Source organism: Mesocricetus auratus, unplaced genomic scaffold (assembly GCF_017639785.1).
Source record: "Mesocricetus auratus isolate SY011 unplaced genomic scaffold, BCM_Maur_2.0 Super-Scaffold_100014, whole genome shotgun sequence".
NCBI classification, from domain to species: domain Eukaryota; kingdom Metazoa; phylum Chordata; class Mammalia; order Rodentia; family Cricetidae; genus Mesocricetus; species Mesocricetus auratus.
The window spans coordinates 50,233,103-50,258,822 of NW_024429197.1; the positions used below are offsets into that span (position 1 = coordinate 50,233,103).

The 25,720-nt window shown below is 37.5% G+C and overlaps 1 protein-coding gene across 3 annotated transcripts in view; it reads right to left on the reverse strand.

Moving 5' to 3' along the window:
- The window catches only part of Focad (focadhesin), a 319,451-nt gene that overhangs the window by 149,722 nt on the left and 144,009 nt on the right, over nt 1-25,720 (reverse strand). For all 3 annotated transcript variants that reach the window (XM_040757181.1, XM_040757180.1, XM_040757182.1), the window contains 3 exons: nt 22,305-22,406; nt 21,677-21,807; nt 19,488-19,614 (listed from right to left, as the gene is read on the reverse strand). In XM_040757181.1, coding sequence (XP_040613115.1) covers nt 19,488-19,614; nt 21,677-21,807; nt 22,305-22,406 — 360 coding nt within the window. The remainder of the gene's footprint in view (nt 1-19,487; nt 19,615-21,676; nt 21,808-22,304; nt 22,407-25,720) is intronic.

Below are 25,720 nucleotides of genomic sequence, written 5' to 3' on the forward strand. Positions count from 1 at the left end.
CATGTTTTCACAAAAAAGCTTCAATTTATCATAACTACATGGCACCTGATGTTTGGCAATCAGTTGGATCTAAGTACAAATGTCACTGTGCAACATTAAACCAAAACTGTAAACTCACCAGAAGAGATGAAAAAGATCACCACAGACTAATCAAGGGAAAAATCCATCAAGATTTTACAATACTAAACTAATATACACCAAACTCAGTGACATCTAACTGCATAAAGCAAATGTTACTAGACTTATAGAAAGTACCAGATCCACCCAAAAACTTAACAGTGCACAACCTCAATACACTGCATTTCCCCAATAGACTGATCATAAAACAAAAACAAAGAAATAGTTGAACTAAACAGCATCTGAGATCAGGTGTACCTAACAGATAGTTGCAGAGCACTCCATATAACCACTAGTTACAATTTTTTTTTCTCAGCAAACTATGGAACTTTTACTAAAAGAGATCTCATATGGAGATACAAATAGTCTTAAAAAATACAGGACAACTGAAATGCCCCTTTGTATTTTACCAGACAACAAATAGATCTCTATAGCAATAGAAGTCACAAAGATGAATGGATCGTTGAAGAAATAGAACACAGAAGTTGCAAACGGAAAGAACTGAATGAAAAAAGAAAACACAACTGAACAAAATCTTTGTTATACAAAGAGAGGAGATTTATAACTATAAGTGCCTACATCAAAAACTCATAGAGAATCTAAAGAAGCAATTTAATGATATTCCTTGTAGCCTTAGAAAAATATGAACAAGCAACACCTCAAAACAGTAGGCAAAGAGAAATAAAGAAGCTCAATACAGAAAAGAATGAATTAGAAACAAAGCAAACAATTCAAAGAATCAATGAAACTAACTGCTGGTTCTTTGAAAAAAATGACAAACCTTTAGCCAAATAATGGAAAGAAAGAGAGAATATCCAAGTTAATAAAGCTAGAGTTGACTTAAAAAAGAGAGAGAGAGAGTACAACAGACACCAATGAAATCCAAACTGGATAACCTAAAGTAAATGAATTAAATTTGTATTGCATATAGCCTACCAGTGCTAAACTAAGAAGACAGAAACAAGCAATGAGATTGAAACAGCAATAACCTCCCAATGGGGGAAAAAAGGGTTACACTGATAAATGGGTCCACATGAAAATAAGAAGCATCTTTACATCAAAGGAAAAGAATCGGGTCAGGGAGGAGGCAGCCTAAGGAATGGGGGAGCCTCACCAGCTATTTATCTAACAGAGGGTAAATGTCTAAACACACAACAAACTCAAAATACTAGACACTAAGAAAATAGCCATATTTTGAAATTGGGTATAAAACTAAACAGAGTTCTCAAAAGAAAAATACAAATGGCTAAGAAATATATATATTAAGTATGCCTACACTTAATAAGTATGTTTAATATTTATATTTTATAAACCTACATTTAGTATATATGATATAAATATATATTTAGTGTTATAAATTTATTTATTTAAGAGAGAGAGAGAGAGAGAGAGAGAGAGAGAGAGAGAGAGAGAGTATTCAATGTCTTTAGCCATAAGGGAAACAAAGTAAAACTACTTTGAAATTTGTTTATTCTAGTCAGGAAAATTAAGGTAAATAAAACAAATGAAAGCACATGCATGAATCTGGTGAAAGAAGAAAAGTTAATCATTATTTGTAAGAGTGCAAACAGCTATAGCCACTATGGAAATCAGTATGGAGGTTCCTCAAAAATCTAAGCCAAACTGTACCACTCCTAAACATACACCCAAAGAACTCTATAACTTATTATAGAGATACTTGTTCATCCACATTCATTGCTTTTCCATTCACAGTAACCAGAAAATGGAAACAGTCTAGATGTGTATTAACTAATAAATGGGTAATGAAAATATGGCTCATATATATAATGCATATTATTCAGTTGTAAAAAAATATTAAACCTACAAGTAGATGGACAGAGCTGGAATTAGTCATTGTGAATGTGGGAACCCAGACATAGAAAGACATATGCTCTCTCTAATACATTGTCCTGAATTCGAATCTTTAGATAAAGAAGGCAGTCATGGGATGGGGTGGGAATGGGACATTCCAAGGGGAGAGGGTGGACAGAACACAAATAATATAAAGGGGGAAGGGAGAATAATGGGGAAGAAAGGTCAAGTGGGATGAGAAACATGACAGTGGGGTAGAGAAAGGGATGGAGGGATAAGTAGCAAATTTTCATAATGCTTAAAGCTCTAGGCCAGCCAGGGCTACACAGGGAGAACATGTGTCAAAACAAAAGTGTGAAGTTGGGAGGTGAAAGTAGTAGGGCAGATGTAAATGGGAGAAAGCAAGGGATGGAGTTGAAAAACTTGATATGCATTATGAAAATCTCAAACAAGTTTTTCTGTTTCTCTTATTGGAAATAGATTGTTTTCATATAACATATTCTGTTCTCCTCTATTCTCATATTCTGATTATAGTTTCTACTCTCCAAATTCTTCTGAGATCTTCCACACCACCCCTCGCATCTAAATCCATACCCTTTCTGTCTCTCCTTAAAAAGCAGGCAGGCATCTAAAAAATAATAATAAAACAAAACAAAACAAACAGATCAGAATAGGACAAAATAAAGAAAAAGAGCCAAAGGGAAATGTAAAAGAAACACATAGACAAAGAGATACACATTTCCACAGACAGGAATACCATAAAACCACAAACGTGGAAGCCACAATATATACTCAAAAGGCCAGTAAAACCATAATAAAATAATTTTTAAGATGAGTAATACCATGACTAAACATTAATTGTTAGAAATCACCTCTCTCTCAGTGTGTGTGTGTGTGTGTGTGTGTGTGTGTGTGTGTGTGTGTGTGTGTGTGTGTTTTAATAGGTATTGGGGTGTTTTCTGTTTCCTCTTTTACCAGGATTCGCCAATATGGAACACCTTTGCACCAAAACCATAGAAGCAGCAGTCTGGGGACAGCATGAAGAAAATCAGAGTACCTCACATTAACAAGTACATACGCAAGGAGATCTCTATCATCTAATATAATAAGAAGCTCCATCACCAGATGACAGGCCATGTCAGGCATCTGATGAAGCGGATTCACAGAGGCCCTATAAAGGGTGTCTCCATCAAGTAGAGGAAGAGAAGAGAGGGAGGAGAGAGAGCTATCTTCCTGAGGTCTCAGCACGGGATCGGGGGTCACTGAGGGAGATCCTAACACTAAGAAATACTGAGGCTTCTGGACTTGGACAGTTCCTCTCTCACGCAGGTCCCTTAGTGTACACCACTTAGAGCTATAATATTTTCAATAAAGCTGAGGGTAACTAAAAAGAAAGCCAGGTACTGGGGGCTAGAGAGGGACTCCATGGTTAAAGTACACGCTCATACACAGTCTCTGTGTTCCGTTCCCAGCGTCTGTGTCAAAAAGCTGACAGCGGCTGGCCAGCTCCAGCTCTAGGGGAAATCCAAAGCCTCTGTGAACACTTGCCTTCACAAACACATACTCATTCATGGAAAAATACACATCATTAAAAACAGAAACAAAACTTTCAAAATAAGCACATAAAGTTAAATCTGGATGTTGGCAATTCTTTCTGTAACAGGTTAGATAACACGTTTCCAACTCATATTCTATATGAGCACTGCTAACAATTCCTCTCCTCTTCCTTTTGACATGAAACATTCATCATTGGCATATAGGGTGTGTCTGTGTTGCAGTAACACTTTATTTGGAAGCAATAACAAAAGGAGATTACATTCTTCTACAGTTTGTCTAACTTCAGTTACTTCCAAGATCAGTGCACTCAGCCAGTTGGATGCAACACCATGCAATTTTAATGGCCATTGTGAACTTCCTACATTAACCATCACAGTCAGAGATGGAGAACCTGGAAACCTACAACATTCACTGGTACCTGATTCACCTGACAGTGCCAGCTGCACTCTCCAGGAAAAGACTATAATACCACTTAGCAGAAGCACCTAAGTCAGGTGAAATACAGTGGTTGTAAAAGCCTCTTATGTCACAGGATTTCACCAGCTTAAACATTTGCAGAGCTGAAGCTAACAAGGCCAGAGAAATCTAGAATGAAGCATCAGGATGTTGGCTGCATTTGCCTAGGTTGGCTCTGGTTTACCCTTTAGGAAAGGGAATTAATGGAGATTTGGACCTTTCCTTGGACTCTATTCTTTGTAACTTCAAGGGTGGGGAATGAGGCAAAACTAGACAGCAACTTCACACAGGAATGGAGAGCAGGCACATCTCTGCACTAACTCTAGTTTCAATCCTCATACATACAGCCACAGAGAAAGAGAAAGGCATCTAGATATGAAGAAAACATTGTAGAATAACGACTCCTCCTTGAGGAATGCCCAGAGTAGTGTACCTAAGTTCTGGAGTCTTCTAATACTACAAGAAAATAATTACAATTTACGTTGTAAAGAATAAGAAATGGTTAATCTCTGCTTGTATTTTCCCATGAAGTTGATCCTCAGAAAATTCTAACCAAATCATCAATAAAGTCCAATGATAGGATTGTCATGGGAGATTCAAGACCTAGTAATACATAATCAGCCATGCTTTCCAAAACAGTATTAGGACACTCATGAAATGCTGAAAGACCACACAGAAAAGTATTCAAGAAAAGTATCAGTCTAAATCATTCAGGCAGAAGCTCTGGAGAAAGAAATTGCTGGGCTTGTAATTACACACAGTTGAACTAGCAACTCCGTTGCAAACACTTAGCTTACAGAAATATTTGAAGGATGTGTTAAAGTTTAATACTAAAGAATAAAACAGCAGCACTGGATATGTCAGAAGGAAATAAAAAACAAAATATCCATCACTCATGGACTGGTAAAAGAACAATATATAGAGTAAAGCTCATACAGCCATTAAAATATATATACACCTATACAAAGGAGGTTACAATAAGCATCATAAAATTATACAGGGCACATTCTTTGAACCACTTCTAAATAATGGGCTTGTATTTTGTTTCTAAGGTTTTTTTAATTTATATTTTCTGATTTTTAATTAACAACCACGTGATGCACAATGAAAGAACATTTATGATGCTCACAATATGATGGAATGCCATGGGGCACACTGGAAGGAATGTAAAACTAATTAGACAGGAAATTTCACATAAGGAAAACAGAAACCACCCAATAAACCAGCAGTGCTTAATCACCATTGTCAACTCAAGTGGATTAAAATCACTGAGGAAATATATTTGGGTGTGTCTATGAGATGTGTCTATGAATCCAGAGAAGTTTAAGCAAGGAGACCCACTCTGGGAGCTGACTGAATACAAGGAGACAGAGGGAAGAAGAGCATTCTCCTTTCACCACTTCCTGGTCTGCCAAGATGTGACAGTCCCCATCACACACTCCCACTGCCTTCAATCCCAGCATGCCTTTAGGAGCATGATGGGCAATGCCTTTACAAACCATAACCCAGAATAACCCTTCCTGTCTCAAGCTGTGAGGTACTTGTGTTTATTGCACTGGGGGAAAACAAACAAACAAAAACTAATTCCTCCATATTAACATCATTAACTAGAAAATGTCTCACTGATAGTAGACACTGTGATGGCAGTCTTAGACTAGTACAAATGCCCTACATTTTTAAAGCAATCTACACTCCTGCTTTCTAGGCCCTTTCACCACTACAAATGGGTAAGTTCCTCAAACACACCTTTGTTTAAGGTCGTAAACTTGATTGAACTAGAAGTTTCTTGAGGGTTAAAACCATGTTTACTATTACACCCTTGTATATTTAAAGTATTGTACCTCTTCATGCATGGTAGGCATACAAATTTAATTAACTGAACTAACATGACTGGATAAATGTAAATTTAGACTCTTGGTTGACTAGATGAGTATGTGAATTGTTCTACTTCATAGCTCTTATGAGTAATGCTATTGTAAATATTTTGTGTCTACACACAAATGCTTTTTGCATGAACACATTTTCACTTATCTTGAGTATTTAACCAGAAATGGGATTTCTGGGTCACATAATGAATAACTTAATTATTAAATTTTGAAAATATTAGGGATTGGAGAGATGGCTTAGGAATAAAGCAAACTTGATGCACTTGCAGAGGAACCAAGTTTAATTTCCAGAATCCACATGGTGACTCACAGTCATCTGTAACTCCAGTTCCAGGACAGCTAACCTGCTTCTGGTCTTTGAGGTCACCAGGCATAAATATGCAGGTAAAACACTCATACATAAAAATAAATACATCTTAAAAAATAAAAACCGCAAACAATTTGAAGAAAGTAGAGTTGTTGGTATTTTGCCTGACCACAGGACACCTTCACTATACCATAGAATCAACCACTCATAATACTGCTCTACACTTCCTAAGCACCAACTCCAACCAAGCCAAAGTGTACTGAGATAGTACGTGGCTAAAACAGTCTCCCCAGCTCTCCACCATTCTTCTTCATTTTTATTTCTTTTTTTTTTTTTTTTGTTCCCCGAGACAGGGTTTCTCTGTGGCTTTGGAGGCTGTCCTGGAACTTGCTCTTGTAGACCAGGATGGTCTCAAACTCATAGAGATCCTCCTGCCTCTGCCTCCTGAGTGCTGGGATTAAAGGCGTGCGCCACCACCACCTGGCTTTTCATTTTTATTTCTAAGCTGGAAGCCATTATTACTAAATATTTTTCACATAGCAGCACATATGTATACACCTTTATAAACTGCCTACACAAACTATGAAAGAGAAAACAGTAGACAAAATTTGAGCATTTGAAATAACTGCCCTTAGTAAAATTCAAAATAACTTTTCAGGGTCAATAATATTTGAACCTCTGGATGATACAATTATACTTTAAGATCATAACACTCCAAGTCTCAGTATAAAATACTCTATATAATAAATTCTGCCAGTAAGCATCCAAAAGCAAGCCCAACACTGGCAGTCATTAGGAAGACACAAATCAAGAGCACAATGAGGTTTCATTTCACAATTAGTAGAATATATCTAATAAAAAAGACACATAGAAATAAATGTTAAGAATGAAGAGATAAGCTGGGTGTAGTGATCTCTGAGATCGGAAGAGACAGGTGGATCTCTGAGTTTGAGGCCAACCTGGTCTACAGAGGGAATTGCAGGACACAGATAAACCCTGATGAGAGAATAAGAAAATAAAAGAAATAAAAAGAATGAAGAGCCGGGCGATGGTGGCGCAAGCCTTTAATCCCAGCATTCGGGAGGCAGAGACAGGTGGATCTTTGTGAGTTCGAGACCAGGCTGGCCCGACAGCCTCCAAAACAATACAGGGAAACCCTGTCTGCTAAAAAAAAAAAAAAAAAAGAAGAAGAAGAAGAAGAAGAAGAAGAAGAAGAAGAAGAAGAAGAAGAAGAAGAAGAAGAAGAAGAAGAAGAAGAAGAAGAAGAAGAAGAAAAAAGAAATAGAGGAAGCCTCACCCATTCCTTGAAAGAACGCAAAATCGCAGTCAAGGGAGATGGGTCAGTGGGTAAAGGGCTTGCCATTCAAACATAAGAACTGGAGTTTGGATTCTCAGCGCCCATGTAAATATTGGGTAAGCATGGCAGCCCACCTATAATCCCAGCCTTTAGGAGGTAGAGTCAGCCTATCCTTGGAACAAGATTGATAGTTTGATTGGCCAAATTTCTTATCCTGTGCATTCAATTGGGAAACCCAGCCTTGATAAAAGATAAGGCATACACTGGACACTAACCCCAGGCCTACATACACATAAACATGAAGCCCCATACATATATTCATCCATTCACTTCTAAACACACATGTAGACACACATACACACTATATACACATATACATGCAAAGAAAAGAGGATGCTGGGTTTAATGACACACAGCTTTAGTCCCAACATCCAAAGGCCAGGCAGATTTTTGAGAGTTCAAGGCCAGCCTGATCTACATAGAGTGTTCCAGGCCTGCCAGCACCACAGTGAGATTCTGTCTCAGAAAACAAAAACAAGCACACAAAAAAAGAATGAGTGAGGGAATGAATGAGTCTTCTTTGATTAAATGTAAATTATTGAAATAAATATTTCTTTACAAAAGAGAAACAGATCGGTGACTAATAGTACTTGCTGCACAACCACAAAGAACTGAGTTTAGATCCCAACACAAATGTAACAAAACTGGGTACAATCCTGTGGCACCCATGCTGTGGGGAGGCAGAGACAGGAACGTCCCTAGGGATTACTGGCTGTCAGCCGAGCTAAAAACCACCAACTGCAACTTCCAAGAGAGATTCTGCCTCACTGGAATTAGGAGGGAAATGAGAGAATGCCATCCTCAGGCCTTGTGCATACTCTTGCACATATTCATGTGTGTATATACCATACACATATAACACACACACACACACACACACACACACATGTGGGCAAACACCATAGATACTTTGAAAAGCAGTTTGGTAATTCCTCAAAAGTTAATATTTAGTCCAAGAAAAAAGTTCCCAGGACAATGCTTAGAAAAGGAAAAAAAATCCATATAAAAACCTACAAAGATCTGAGATATATTTCACTTAGTAGAGTACTGACATAGCATAAAGAAGGTCCTAGGTTCAATTCCCACCCCTCCAAAATTGGGATACTAGGAAAACAGGCTTGTAGTCCTAGCATTCTTCCAAAGATGGAAATACAAGGCCCATGAGTTCAAGGTCTACCTTAGCCTCTGTCTGTTCCTGATCACCCTGGCATACATGAGATTCTGTCTCCAGAAAAACAAACAAACAAAAATCAAAAACAACAAGGACAAAGCATCCTGTACATGGGTACTCAGAGCAGCACTACTGACACAAGCACTTTCCCCCACTAAGCCATACCTCCTGCCTACCTAGGTAGCTTTGAGGGGACTATTACTCAGTCTATCACAGGAATGATAGAATGCATTCTAGAAGTCCATAGTGGGAATTGATGTATATCTTTTTAACTGAATTAAATATTACATATCAATGAAGTTTTATTTATTTTGGTTTGTTTTGGCTTGGTTTTTTATTTTTCAAGACAGGGTTTCTCTGTGCAGACCCAGTTGTCCTGGAAATATGTAGACCAGGCTGGCCTTAAACTCACAGAGATCTGCCTGCCTCTTCCTCCCGAGTGCTGGAATTAAAGGTGTACAACACCACTAGCATCTAACTAATAAGTGATTTTCAATACATGGTTGTTAGGAAAAAAAGCTTTCATAAGATTTAAAACAACAAAAGTAGTTGAATAGTTTAAGTATAGTTGAACCTAAAGATAACATGAAGAGACAATAAAATTTCACAAAAAAAGAGCTTAACTGCCTCAGAGAGGGACTAAGAATTTATATATGGAATAAGCAGAGCTAATAAGATGAATGAATGAGATATAAATACACAGGGGGCGTGGACGTACGCACATACATACACACCCAAGAGTTTACTTAACTTGTACACATCATCTGCAGTGGCTCCCACAGACTAACAAGGAAGAGATGGCATCACAACCAATCGTTATTTTGGGACAACTCCCCAACACTTCCTGAGGATACCTGATGTTCCATGTACCTTGAGTTATGCTGGCCTAGAAGTTTTGGTCCTCCTGCCTGGAGTCAGAGCAAAAACTCCATGAACAGGAAGCTCAAATTATCCCTGGCCATATCAAGGTCTGATGTCCTTAAGTCAACAGCTAAGAAAGGAGTAACAGTGTTAGCAGGGATGATTGATCCAAATTACCAAGGGGAAATTGAATTGCTACTCCACAATGGAGATAAGAAAGGCTGTGTCTGAAGTACAGGAGATCCTTTGGGATGTCTCTTGGTGCTACCATGTTCTGTGATTAAAGTCAATGGGAAACTACAACAGCCTAATCCAGGTAGGATGACAAAGGGCTCAGACCTCCAGGAATGAAGAGATGGGTCACTCCTCCAGCAAAAACACCAAGACTGCTGAGGTAAGAAAATACAGGATGAATAGCAGAGGAAGATAGTAATAAATACTAGCTAAGGCCATGTGACCAGTTGCAGAAACAAAGGTTATAACTGACATGAGTGTTTGTCATATTTTGTTAATAATGTGTTTGTCCAGATATTTGTGTTTTCTTTCCTCAACTTCTTTATCATTTAATATGACATCAATTGAGATAATATGAATGGTTGTCATAGTTAAGTCATGAGATAATACAAGAATGTCACTCAAGGAACACTGTCACCTGTTCTAAGATATAATATCTTCATTGTTAGACATTGGATAGTAATAACTTGTTATCATAATCACAACCTGGTTATTATTTTCATTTAGAAATTAAGCACAACATAAAGAGATATGATTCTGTGCCAAGTTGACAAAAGGTGAACTTGTGAGAGGATTCTTGGTTGTCAACCTACGTCTGGAATTAACAACCCAAGCAGCTGAGTACACCTGGGAGGAACTTTTAGTTAATTGGGTCACTTGAGATCCTAAGACCCACCCTAAATCTAGACCACACCTTCAGGTGGCAGCCTAAGTAAAGGACATGGAAGAAAGAGCTTTTGCTCTTTGCCTGCTGTCCTCATCCTCACTAGCAAGTTAATATATCCTGTGCTAGACATTCCATCACCAATATCACAAGTTACTTTGTCAGAATTCCAGCTTATATTTAAGACAAGCGGGTCTTAGACTTTTGTAAGACACTCTAAGAAATCCCTCCTATATACACAGACACACACATGTGCTCATGCACACATATACACACATATAGGGGTGTGTGTGTGTGTGTGTGTGTGTATGTGTGTGTGTGTGTGTCTGTGTGTGTATTTATAAATCATTCTGGTCCTCTAGAGAACCCTGGTTAATACACCTGACTACAATGGGAAACATGTTTCTCTGAAATAAGTACAAGCAAAGAACCACCAATCCAGAGAAATATGAATATTTAATTTCTCTTTTAAGATAATTGCAAAACAAGTAAAACTTTTCTTCATATTCTAAGGTAAAGTCTATGCACAAGCCATTTGGAGACTGCACTTGACAACAATCTGAAACTTCATTACTGAACACACAAGACACTAAGAGAACTCACCAAAAAAAATTCTACATTTCATATCTGGAACTTTTAATCAGTAACCTCAGCTCTTAAAAACCCTTTGGAGAATCTACTTGACACATGAGATACCACCACCATTAATTTTTTTCTACAAAGTTCATAATTTAGCTAGAGTATCTGACACACAAATCAAAGAAAAGGAAATACATTCTGGTTCATAGAACAAATACAACACAAATGAAGTAGGTCAATGACATAGTTGCATCTGACTGTAGCTCTATCATTAGAGATCAAAGTCATATGACCCTGTCAACTGTTTAAGCAAATAAATTCCTCAAATGACAATTTACATAAGTAGAGACCCAGTACCATGGCTGTGAAACAAAAGGGACAGTGCCCCAGAGGACATCTTACTCGATGCTCAATTTAGACCAAAGGCATAATGCATTCCATTATGCTACTGTGAGATTCTTAGGAGGGAAAGGCCACAAAGAAAAATATAAAGCTTTGTATAGCATTGAAGTAACCTAAATTACAAGGAACTAGTGCACACACAAAATCAAAATACAAAACTGTTGGCTCTGAAAAGTCACTCAAAGGTAAAAACCAACAACTTTTACAAGAAATGAATACACTATGCTCTCTACAGTATTCTTTCAAGAGACACTCTGTAAGGCCAATACAATGAAAAGACTTACCAATGCCATGTCATCTTAAATCCAAATATTTCTAAAGCAAGTGAACTTCCTTCTAGTAATTACAACAAATGCAATTTTAATCATAGAACCAATGTTAAGTCCAATCTGGAGTCATTAGTGTTTGTAGGCATGAGTTTCTTGGTGATATTTCCTACTACAGAGATAAAAGGTAAAACACCCCTGTGTTTAGACATTTATACAGCAGATAAATGAATTTAGCCACATCTGAGATGACATTGGTGTGAAAAGCATGATTTTATGTGATTTGGAGGCAGACCAAAATGTTTTGAAATAGCCTTGCTAATTTATTGGAAGGTACCAAAATAATGCTTCCAATCACATCTCAAAATCTGAAGGCTTTCAAACAATTAACATCACTGTGCTGCCCTCATTCGTTGATGCCCTTCGTCTACCCTATGTCCTCATTTAGCCCCCAAAGGAATACCTATTCCTTGGATATGGTTAGACCAACATATTTTATTCACTGGAATGAGAGAAGGGCACAATTAGCATCATTTTACTCACATCATTATTTCTAGTATAGTAGCATTTATACAGATCAGCACAGTCAGCAACCACTGAATCCAACTCCTCTGATGCTACTAACTGGCATCATTAAAACTCCCCCAGTATCTTGCTTGTTTGATCTTCTTAAGAATGCTTTCCATGTATGACTGAGAGCCTGAACCTCCCGGCTAGACATCCTGCACAGCCTTCAGGCTCACTCACTGACTACTCACGTCAGCTAATAATCCTCAAACTGTGATTCCTATTCAAGTAAGAAAATTCTTGATAAAACTTCTATAAACACTAAATACACTTTAAATGGATCAAAAGAATACATAGAGCATAGGGAGGTCCTAAATGCTGTAACTTCTAAGGTATGGAGAAGATCCTAACAAATCAGGGAAAGCTAAAGAGCAAATGGTAGAATACTGGGAATTAAAGTGTGGAAGCAATATCAGGAACTGATAAAACACCAAGACCTCAATTTTAAATTTCCCTACTGTAGATTTTGATATAGAACTTAACTTTCCATAAATCCCCAAATGTTTTCTCTAAAAAGTAAAAACAACCAATTAAAAAGTAGTGGGAAGCTAAGCTGGTCTCTTTCAAAAGAAACACATTATTTTTACTTCCCATACTTTCCACACATGGCTTGTGAGTACTGCATATGAACCATTATATAAGTATAACACATCCAGCTAAAATTTTATTTCAAAAATAAGAAACTATATTTTAAAACCTCCTTGAAGAAAGGCAGAGTAAATGTTATAATATCCACAAATGTTTAATAAAAGCCCAGTTCCTGCTGTCCTTTTAAAGTTAAAAATAAAACCAAACTACAACTTTCAACTGCAAAGACTCATTGTGTAGAATATAAAAAGCACAGCATGGAAATAGATTCAACAAATGTACAAAAAGAGTTTTCATGCCCAGAAAGAACTGAAGGCATCAAAAATAGGCCCCAAACTACAAATAACAGAGGGCAGTTCAAAAAGACCAGCAAATCCACTCTCTAATGCATAGCAAATTAAACTTAATCAACTCCTCTGCAAGGTTACACAGGCAATCCACCTTTAAAAGTCTCCACAAACAAAAAAACCAAGGAACAACAAAGAAGTTCCAGATGCAATAAATACAGAAAGCGACAGAAGCCTTACTGTACACAGCTGAGAAAACCTGCCTTGGAACAATGGATCACATTTCCATACTAAATTATATTTACCACGCTAAAAATGCTTAGACAAAATGCAGGATTTCTATTGGGCATTTTTATATCACACTAACTCCCTAAAACCTTCCAGACCTGCTGGGTCCCATTGAAAATTGTTCCCACCCCATGGCGTTGTAAAGGAGACCTTAGACAAAGGGTTAGGATGATGGGAGAGGGCAAGGACAACTACCTTCAACCAGGATCTCAGAAAATAAATAAATAAAAGAGGATAAAATAGCCAAAACATACTCTTGGCACAGGGTATCTCAGGGGAAATCACTGCTGTGACAAATGGCCTGAAATGAACTCTTCCAGCGGTCAAGAATCCCCAGGAAAGGCCCCTCCCCTCCTTATCTATTGCCCAATTGTACAATACACTTCTTTGAAAATATAACACCCCAATGGTGCTGGGCAAGATGAAAGAGCTTTTCTCGGTGATTCTGAAACGCCTATTAATTTTTGCCACAACAGACTCACAGCTGACTAAGGAAACACAGGGCTAGCATGCCTCTCATGCCCATCTTAAGACCTTGAGAGAGGAAGTGTTCAGAGTGAATAAGACCTCTTTCTGAGCACAGTGCACTGACTTTATTTCTGCACACTCTGTTTTTTCATCTAACCCTGGGCAGCCTGTTCAGACTGGGAGTTATTTTCGCCCTTAAAGCTTTAGATGCAGTAAGAGTTGACTGTCTAATCTTCCAGAGATATCAGGACTCACTCTGGCCACTTTTGTGCACTCTATGACTGAAGGAGAAAGCTTCAAACTATTCTAAAGGGAATCAAGAGTATATCACGGTCAGTAAAGCAGCATTACAGAAGGAAGAGAACAAATCCTCGTAAACTAAACAACATGCAGACATCCACATTGTCATTCACTTCACAGTGAATTGGTGGCTAAAATTTCTAAAGTGTTCAGGAAATAGCAGCTGCTAGGCATCCAAGAAATATTAGCTGAGAGAAGATTATCCTAAAAGGGATATGTGAAGCCAAAAGCAATATATTAAAAGTCTTAAAGAAGGAATAAGTATATGCTTTCTAATTCCAAATGACATTCGCATCTTTCTGGCCAACTGAGATTTCTGGAAGCTTCACTACATTTTTTGCTTAGTCAATTAGAACCACAAAATGCATAATGGGATCACAACCATTACTCTGATACACTAGGCATTTGAACAGACTCCACTCTTTTAGAAATCTGGCCTTGGTAGACATGCAAATGAGTAATAAGCAGTAATTTTTAAGATGAACCTGACTCCACCGAGGACAAACGAAGTTCATCATTTTGACTTTCAAAACCAAAGACTTCATTACTTACAAAGCATAAGGGAGGGGGAGTGCTAGCTCTTGCACAGAAGCAAGGTTTGAAAAGCTCTAGAAATTCAATTTTAAATGGTTTTCTAGGTGATGTATTTTCTCAAAGCCAGTTTGTGCTCTTATCTTTATTGATCTATTCCATTGTTTCAGGCTATCATCCTAAACTCTTAATGGTATTTGATAGTCAAACACTTAAAAACTAAGAGACAGATAGACCATGGCCAAATGCTTCTAGGAAACAGATTTGTAACTATGTTGAATATGTCTATTCATGAACCTGGTAAATAAACCACATATTATCAATTAGAAAACAGATTAAATGGCCTCAGGGAATGAATGCTTGCGTCTAAGCATAGCACACAAACCTCCCCCAAAAAGGTTAGCCCCAAGTTAGATGCTAAATTGAGTAAATGACATGACTTTAGCATATATCAAAAGACACAACAGTAGCAACTTCACACTGAAAATACACAAACATCAAGTGTGGACAGCCTTACACAAGATAGAAAGAGAACTACCGTGGGGTGGGGACTTATTTCTTCATATTTAGATGATCATAAAACTATTCAATACAAAATGTCAATAAAACCGATTTTTATTACCAAAACTAACAGTAATACAGTTTCAACAAACAAAACACCTTAGGACACTTGCTATATTTATTAAGAAAACTTGGTATTTAATACACATACACACACACACACACAAAGCATCAAAAAATTGGACAAGGAATATACAGAAAACCTAGTATAGCAAGATAAGCATTTTATCACCAAGATAGACAGACAGACAGACAGACAGACAGACAGATAGATAGATAAGTTAACTGATTGGTGGTATTGTCCAATGATTTATCAATTCCCATCTTGTTACCAAAAAAAAATTTGAGGAGACCAACAGCTAGTGTTAGACGGTCACATACTGAATTCTTACCCGACTTGCAACATATCAGATTAGGTTTCTTTTGTGGGGAGGGAGTTTTAGACAGGGGTTCTCTATGTAGCACTGGATGTCCTGGAACTCCCTCTATAAATGAAGCTAAGCACAAACTCAGAGATCTATCTGCCTTTGCCTCCAAAATCCTGGATTAAAGGTGTGTAGTACCACAGATGATTCCAGGTGAGATTGTTTCGAGGGAAGTTGTGATTTAAAAATAGATGTGAGATTAAGACTGCACAATGTTAACAGGAGGGAGACCAAATGAGAAAGAAAAACTCCTTTATCCAGCAAAGAACTGTAACGTGTAGTCTTCTCTGCCAGCAGCCTGGGTCCTGTTGCAGTTTAAGCCCCCAAATAACATACAGGACCCTATATTAATTAGGAAGCTGTTGGCCATTTGTTATGGTTTCTAATCAGCTAAGTCTGACTTAATCATTGACCCATAATCACCAAAATATATTTTTTATAAGGATTTATCTTGCCAAGAGCACCAGAGTTGCCTTCTCTCCTCCAGGGATTAGATCTCGACAACCCCCTTCACTACATTTCCCAGTATCCTCCTAGACTCATAGTCCCACCTATCTTGCTTCTTTATTGGCCAACAGTGCTTTATTCAACAACCAATAAGAGAGACATATTTATAGAATGAATGACAATTCCCATCATCTCCTCTTTTCTGTCTAAATAAAAAGGAAGGTTTTAACTTTAACACAGTCAAATTATAACAGAACAGTTATCAAGTAAGAACATAGTTACAATATTTTGTTCATTAACATTTAGTACGATTTAAAGAAAGTATTTTATCATGTATCCTATCTGTATGAGTCTAAAGTCCTATATGAACTTATCTTTTATCATAACTAAGGAAAACCATAATTATAACTATCTGTCTTCAACTCCATTAAAGACCATAGAAGGATAATATATAAACACTAGAATTGACAGAGGCATCTCACTACCTGGACAGTCATCTGAAGTTCCTCTGTAACATTGGGGCATCCAATCTTCAGCCCATAGGCCACAGTGTGTCTGGCAGACTTCTCAGCAAAGCAAGAAATTTTAAACTATCAGCCTGCATTGGCAGTTTATCAGTCATTTTTCTGTGTCCTGTAGAATGTCTAGCAGATTCTTCCATGAAGTAGGAACCCTGTAGGACTGTTCGAGTTTAGTAGTCACTTTCCTGTGGGTCCTGTATATCCAGTTTATACAGCAACAGTCAAACCATCCAGGCAAGAACACTTTCTTGCCCAAATGGCTAATCTTGCCATGTTGAAAGTCAAGTCCATAACGAGTTTCTTCGATGCCCATCTTCCTCTCAGAAGTAATTGGTGTTGTCAGGAGCAGACATTTCTCATTGTCAAGAAAAAATCCTAAACCATTTTAAATGCCACTTTCTGAAGGTCTTTGATAGGTTTGAAGACTATCTATCGCAAATATATCTCTGTATATCTAGAAAACCTAACTTACCTAACTGTAAGTTCTGACTATTATACGTAACTATCTATAATCTGTACTTAATTATACATTATATTTAAAATATTAGTATAAACACAATACTTAATCAAGAGGAGAAATATACATATCACAAACTTGACCTTAAATTTGTATCAAAAAATGAAAAATCATACCATTATAAAGTATTCATTTTTATACCATAATCCCCTTTTACCTTTAAAAAGAGATTGGTTGTGATCATTAACCAATTATAAGCAGCCCCATTAAGTGAAAATAAAAATTTATAAACAATATTTGGGAAATTTGGTATTGTTAATTTTATAAGAGATGAGCTTTATAAAAAAAATACCTACATATGATATATTCCTCTAGGACAGTAGTTCTCAATCTGTGGGTCATGACCCGTTGAGGTCTCATATCAGATATCCTTAATATCAGATAATTATATTATGATAAATAACACTAATAAATTACAGTAATGAAGTAGCAATGAAATAATTTTATGGTTGGGGATCACTACAACATGAGGGTTGCAGCATTAGGAAGATTGAGAACTTTAATGAGAGGGGAGGAAGGAAGGAAGGCTGAGAACCACTACTCTAGGAAGAACACTGGAAAAGTATCACACTGTGCTCAAATTTATTTTTATAAGAAATGGTTTGAGTCAGTGAATAGATTTAGGGTTAAGTATTCAGTAATCCCAAATGGTCTCCTATAAGCATACAATGAAGGAACTACAGCTGTAATGATGAGGGAGAAAATACTGCTGTAAAAAGAAATCAAGTCATCATCATACATTATATGGGGTCAAGGAAAAGAGAAAAGAACCATGAAGATCCTCCTTGATAGATCCTATCTAACTAGGTACCGACTAATCAGGGCCAAGTCAAACATATAGAGAGCACCAGAATGGGCAGATAATAGGCTAGGAACTTCCTGTATGCACTCTCCTTTTATCATTACTTGAAGCATAAATATGACTAAGTAAATTAACCAAAGGATATATTCTGGTATCTCTTGGTATTTTTCAAGTACATTTTCATGACTATCTAAAAACAAGGATGTTTTCTACCACACCAGACAACGTTTTTTTCTACCTTCAGTACTAACCATAGTGAGTACTGATATCTTAGATAAATGGATGGTGGAAAGTCCTTGCAAAACTCCAGGCATTTCCAAAAAATTAAGGCTTGAGCCTTACACTAGGAGCAGAAGATAGAGGAAGGGGTTGGAATTAAAAGAACAAGAAAACTAAATTACTATTTTGTCAATTTTGTTAATTGAAATAAAAATCTAAAGGAAATACTTCAAAATGGCAAAAATGGTCTTGGGGGGATGGAAGAAAATGAAGCATTGTTTTCTCAACGTTGTTGTTAAAAATCTGTTTAAAAATAAGATCTAGCTATTTATATTAGGAAGGTGATATAATTGGTTTTTTAAAAAGTGCCTTTCAATGACAGATGATTGACTGAAGCAACAGAAAATAGAAGTTCACAGTTCAGTGACCAGTCACCTGCTGTATCAATCTTGTGAAGGCCTAACAAGTTTGCAGCTACAGGGAGGCAAATCTGAAAGAATTATCCTGAGGATGCAGCTTTGTTGAACAGGAACTGTAGTCCCTGTGGGGAAGAGGGAGCATTCAAATCGCAGAGATTATTCTCAAGCCAGCATCCTGAGTAAATGCTGAACTGCTCTCTGACGTCTGCTTTCCTGCTAATAACTATACTGCAATTTTTGAACCGCATAGAAAGTATTTAACACAAAAACAATCAATTTTGTTGTTGTTTATTATAGCATTTTTCATCATTATCAACCACAATTAGCTACAAGTTTAAGAGACTTCTTATTCCCTTAAAAACTGCAGTATGCACACTCACTGTATCAAAACACTGGTCAAACCAATGGGTGGCCTTTGACATGATTATACTAATTCTTCAAAGCAGTAAAGATTCTCTTTGATATACTGTCACTCTGGGAATAGTCTAGTTTTCAGGCAATAATTTGCAAGTTTGTTCTGCTATACACCCATCTGACAAATCCAATCATCAGGAAGGGAAGATCCCTTTGCCAGCCTTCAAGACAATCACTATTTACTCCGACTACACAAGTGTCCCTGACCCATAGTTACTTCTTTGCCTTAACTGATTCTAAAGGTCTTTAATCAAAAAATTAAGAAGTAAACACATCCAACAGCTCTATAAACAGCTGCTCAACTTAGCAAAAATAAGTAAGACAGAAGAAAAACCAAAAATAGGCAACAGGGTCTATACAGAGTGTTAAACTGGTGAAACTAAATCCCTCACTTACCCAAATCTGATCTTACATCCTTATAAAGCAGCTTAAGAGCTATACAAAAACCATTCAGAAATGCCTACCTCAGCCTGGCAGAGTGCATGAAGACCTTGTAAAACCAAGGCAGCTGGGGTAGCTTGATCGGGCTTGGTACATTCATTCAACACCTGAGAAATGGCTGCCAACATATCTGCACCATGTTGATAGGGCCTAGAACAAATGACAGTTTCAAATCATAATTAGAGCCAAAGAGCTATTATTATTCCCACATCTTTTGATTATAATGAAAGTATTAATTGTTTTTCTTAACCCATGTACCTACTAAAGTTACACCCTCAAATTCTAACAACACATGTCCTTCAAAATCTTTATATTATGATTATTTCTGCTGCAATTTAATGTTGATTTTTATAGAGCAGTTAAAAAAGACACTTTTACAAATCGGTGCACAGGCACGCAGACGTACAGGTATCTACATGCACATGCATATGTGCAGGGACACACTTGTGTGGGTAGGTACTGTTTCCCCTGCAGGTTTACTTGGCTATGAAGGCACACATGGAGGACAAAGTTGACACCTGATGTCTATCCTCAGTCACTCTCTGCCTTATTTTCTTAGACAAGGTCTGTCACTGGACCTGGAGTTTACTTTTTAAGCTAGAAAAACCCCAGGGACCCAACCGTCTCCACTCCTATGCCACTGGGGTGAGCACATGCACCAGCATGCTCAGCTTTCATACCACATGGGCACTGGGGGTCGAAATTCAGGTCCTCGTGCCTTCCCACTAAGTGAGCCATCTATGACTCAGGGCAGTGATCTGAAAAGGGCGATTATGTTTATCATCACCATGATGATAAAGACACTAACGCAAGTGATAACTGACTGTGCGACCCCCCAGACCAGGCACGACATCCACCCATGTCCTCTGCCCTTCTTCTACCTCATCCACATATGTCTTGTCACCCAGAATACCTTAAACTAACAATTGCTCAAATCTATTCCCTGAAAGTCTCAAGGATATAACACTTTTCTCTAATTAACAAATCATCCATAAAATGAAAATTCCTGAAAGAATTCTTCTGTCTCATTGACCCACAGAAGAAAATGATTTTCCCAAACTGGGTAAAAACTGACAAATTTGACAAAACTGAAAAGAACATGAGTAAGCTCTCACTCCTGATCTGGTCTGATGGGCAAACTTCCCTGCACTTCAACCTTCTGTGTATAATAAGAACATCTGCTAAGAACAGCGTCTCTGAATGTGTCCTATGCCTACATTTTAATAAAAGCCAGATACACAGGTCTTGGATTACATGAAGTGTAGCTTTCTTGTGCCTTAGATTCCTACTGTAATTATGTTGCAAAAGGCTTAGAAAATAGACCAAACTTACACATTCTGGCTCAAGATTTTACTGGGAACAGAAATCAGGCATGAAATCAACAATGGTATCAAACTACTACACACCTTCAGGAGACATCATTTATATTGGGATCCTGAACAGAAGTGAGAATATATTTACAGGAATTCTACAATGCTGTAGTCTAGCACATGTGAAGCTACTGACCTAGAAATGATGTCAAGTCCACCAACCTAGCTCCTCTACCCAATCTAGCTCCTCTACCCAATCTAGCTCCTCTACATACTTTTATCTCACCCCATTCTAGGGAGGAAAAAGAAAAAGAAAAGCAACTTGAGCAAATAGAGCTTTGCCCGTGCTGTTTCATGCTTTAGTGCTTTGATTTACCCCTAACCTAGAACAGGTGCCAGCTCTGTCTTCATGCTTTCCTAAAAGCCTGGAGGACAGAAGGACACCCAACATCACCTTCTCCTGTGTTATAGTAATTCTATACAAGTCACAAGAAGGCCTGTCCTACTGTAAGTGCATACAAGAATCTGGCCCAAGAGGGACACTGTGGCACACAAGAGGCTGAAACAGGAGGATCCTGAGTTCAAGGTCAGCCTGGGAAAACCAGTGACACCCCCATCTCAAAATGAAACAGCAATGAACTGTTTATGCCTACAGTCTACTGCTTAGCTGTCACGTATCTATACACAGAAAAAATGGAAAACATGACATAATATATGTTACTATAATATTAAATTGTTACCCAGAAGGGGACATAAATACACTACCTAGTAAAATGCAAAACCTAAACTAAAAGGGAAAAGCATACTTGGTTTTGAAAAATAATAAATATTTCTATATTTTAAAACAAAAGTGAAAAGTAATTACTTGGGACATGCATCCTAAAGAATGAAGCCCATCTTACCTCTGTTTACAGATATCTCTAATGGACGCAGCTTTTGCAATAAGTTTCTCCCACTGGAGCTCCTTGCTCGTAGAGAGAGAGGGCGCATCAGACATGGCCATGAAACGCTGCAGTTCAGGGTACACACGATCCTAATAGGACAATACCACAAAAAGAAGTAATTTCCTAACTCAAGCTGAATAATGATTACCTCCTTTTATGCAGCATTTTCACCTCCAAATATCGAATTTGCATTAAAAATTATAAAGAATCTGCTAATCAGCAGAGAAGAATGCAGTTGTGATTATAGAGGCATTTCTTACAGACCTGTCACTTGCTCATACCAGAAAACAAGTGAGAATTTCACACCCACCTACAAAGGCTCTAATCACAAGAGAATTTCTATTACTGTATCACACAAATGGAGAAATAAATGTCAGACGTAGAACAATAAGATTATTTTATGGTCTCAATTTGAGTAAAAAACAATTGACTATTTAACTGATTAAATACACCACAATAAATCAAAATTTGTCAGTACAGTTATTGACGATACCACTATAGTAATAGTAAGTCACACTGTCACATAACTATTTTCTTCAGAAAAAGGGATACACTTAATATGCAACAAGTGTATATCTAAGCTCACCTGTTTTTCCCACAGAGATGTCAACAGGCGCAATGTGACAGCTCGTAGTCGAGGAGTGGTCCCAAGGAGTTGGATTACCCGCAGAATCTGCCCTATGCATACCTAGAAAATATTAAGGAAACTTTTTTCATGAAGGAAGGGAACTTCAGGGTTGCAATAGGCATTTTAAACTCTTTGCTATGAATAAGACCAAGTGTAAGATTACTTGGTACCCATCTTCTAAGAGGAAGGGATATAGCTTTGGGAAGGACTAGCAAGCAAATTGAGGAACAGGGCACTAACTCAGAGAACAAAAACAGGTATTTTGAAGGTTAAATTTTTACATATTATAATAATTTATCTGTAGGCATTAAATACTCTAAAACAAAAATAAAATGGGAATTAATGATCATGACAAAATTAGGACATAAAATTGCTTAATATGGGCCCTGCTCACAACAAGCTGAGGCCTGGGGCCTGCCACTTTGTTCCCATCCCGGCAGGAGGCAACCCACTCAGAGACTGGCAACATCCTAGTACCTCTCTCTGCCCAAGGGACTAGGCAAGCCTGGGCCTGTTTCCTGCCCACTTTACTGTGCCCAGTGCACAACCACCTGAGGCCTGGGGAATGCTTACTGTGGATCCCATCCTCGACTGGGTCCAGCCCACCCTGATAATGCCAAAGCCCTGGCACTAGACCCACCTCCATCTACACGAAGAGGAGAGCCACCAGAGTATTGGACCTTCTTGCACTCACTAGAAGGGAACCTTGGTTCTGTGCTCACCAGGAGAAGAAGAGACTCCTTCTGAACCCACTGGGAGAACAGATGGGAAGAAGACAATGCACTCAGCAACAGAAAAAACAAGATGATGCCACTAGAGTCTAGAGACCTACAACAGCAAGACCTGAACATCCCAATGCAGATGAAGCAGAAGAGAATGACCTTAAAAGCAACTTCATGAAAATGATAGAGGCCCTCAAAGAGGATATGAGAAAATCCCCTAAAGAAATGGAAGAAAAAACAAACCAAAAAAAATGCAAGAAATGGAGGAAAAGACTAAGCAAAAATTGAAAGAAACAATTCAAACAGTCCAAGTGTTGAAAGTTGAAATAGAGACAATCTGAGGGAATGTTGGAAACAGAAAAGCTGGGCAAATGGTCAGGTATTACAGATGCAAGCAAAACCAATAGAATACAAGAGATGGAAGAGTGAATCTCAGGTATTGAAGATACACTGCGAGATTCATCAACCAAAGAAAACCTTAAGTCCAACAAATCCCGGACACAAAATATCCAGGAAATATGGGATACCGTGAAAAGACCAAACCTAAAAATAGTAGGTAAAGAAGAAGGTGAAGAAACCCACCTCAAAGGAACTCAAAACATTTACAACAAAATCTCAGAGTTAAAGGTTGAGAAAAGAGTTTCCAATCAAATGGACCCAAGAAACAAGCGGGGGTAGCAATCCTAAAATCTAACAAACTAGACTTTAAATTATTATCAATCAAAAGAGATGAAGGAGGTCATTTCATACTCATCACAGGAGAAATACACAAAGATGAAGTCTCAATTCTGAACATCTATGCCCCAAATACAAAGGCATCCACGTTTGTAAAATTACTATTTAGTAAAATATTACTAAAACTTTAATCACACACACAAAAAAACCTCATTTATAGTGAGAGACTTCAACAACCCACTCTCACCACTATACAGGACTACTAGACAGAAACTTAACAAAGAAACAAAGGAATTAATAGAAGTTATGACATAATTGGGTTTATACGACATAATTGGGTTTAACATACATCGATAGAACATTCCATCCAAACACAAAAGAATATATCTTCTTCTCAGAACCACATGGAACCTTCTCAAAACTTGACCACGTACTAAGCAATGTATCAAACCTCAACAGGTACAAAAAAATTGGAATAACTTCATGTATCTTATCAGACCACCATGTGTTAAAATTAGAATGCAACAACGCAAATTACAGAAACTCTACAAACTCATGGAAACAGAATAATGCACAATTGCATCATCCTTGGGTCAATGAAGAAATTAAAAAAAAGAAATTTAAGACTTCCTAGAATTCAATGAGAATGAATTCACAACATACCAAAACTTATGGGATACTTTGAAAGCACTGCTAAGAGGAAAGTTCATAGCACTAAGTGCTCACATGAAATAACTGTAGAACAGTCACACTAGAGAATTAACAGCAAAATTGAAAGCTCTAGAACAACAAGAAGCAAACTCACCCTGGAGGAGTAGATGCCAGGAAATAATCAAATTGAAGGCTGAAATCAATGAAGTAGAAACAAAGAAAACAATACAAAGAATCAATGAAACAAAGCGTTGGTTCTTTGAGAAAATTAACAAGATCGATAAACCCTTATCCAAACTAACCAAAAGGCAGAGAGAGAACATAGTATTTTAAAAAATCAGAAATGAAAAGGGGGACATAACAACTGACACTGAGGAAATAGAATCATCAGGTCGTACTTTGAAAACCTGTACTCCACAAAATTCAAAAATTTAAAGGAAATGGACAATTTTCTGGAAAGATATCACTTAATAAAATTAAATCAAGAACAAATAAACAATTTAAATAGACCTATAACCTCTAATGAAGTAGAAGAAATCATCAAAAGTCTACCAACCAAAAAAAAAGCCCAGATCCAGATGGCTTCATTGCAGAATTCTACCAGAAATTCAAAGAACAGCTAATACCAATTCTCTTCAAAGTATTCCATGAAACAGAAGAAGAAGGGTCATTGCCAAACTCTTTTTATGAGGCTTCAATAACTTTGGTAACCAAGCCACACAAAGACACAACTAAAAAAGAGAACTTCAGACCAATATCCCTCATGAACATTGATACAAAAATGTTCCACAAAATACTGGCAAATCAGATCCAAGAACACATCAGAAAACTCATCCACCATGATCAAGTAGGCTTCATCCCAGGGATGCAGGGATGATTCAACATATGAAAATCCATCAACGTAATCCACGATATAAACAAGATGAGAAACAAAAATAACATGACCATCTCACTAGATGATGAAAAAGCCTTTGGCAAAACCCAACATCCCTTCATGATAAATGTATTAGAGAGATCAGGGATAACAGGAACATACCTAATCATAATAAAAGCTATATACAGCAAACCAATGGCCAACATAAAACTAAATGGTGGAAAACTCATAGTGATTCCTCTAACAAGCAAATCAAAACAATTCTGAGATACCATCTTACTCCTGTCAGAATGGCTAGAATCAAAAACACCAATAACAGTTTGTGTTGGAGAGGATGTGGAGAAAGGGGAACACTCCTCCACTGCTGGTGGGATTGCCAACTTGTACAGCTACTTTGGAAATCAGTATGGAGATAGCTCAGGAAAATGAAAATCAGTCTACCACAAGATCCA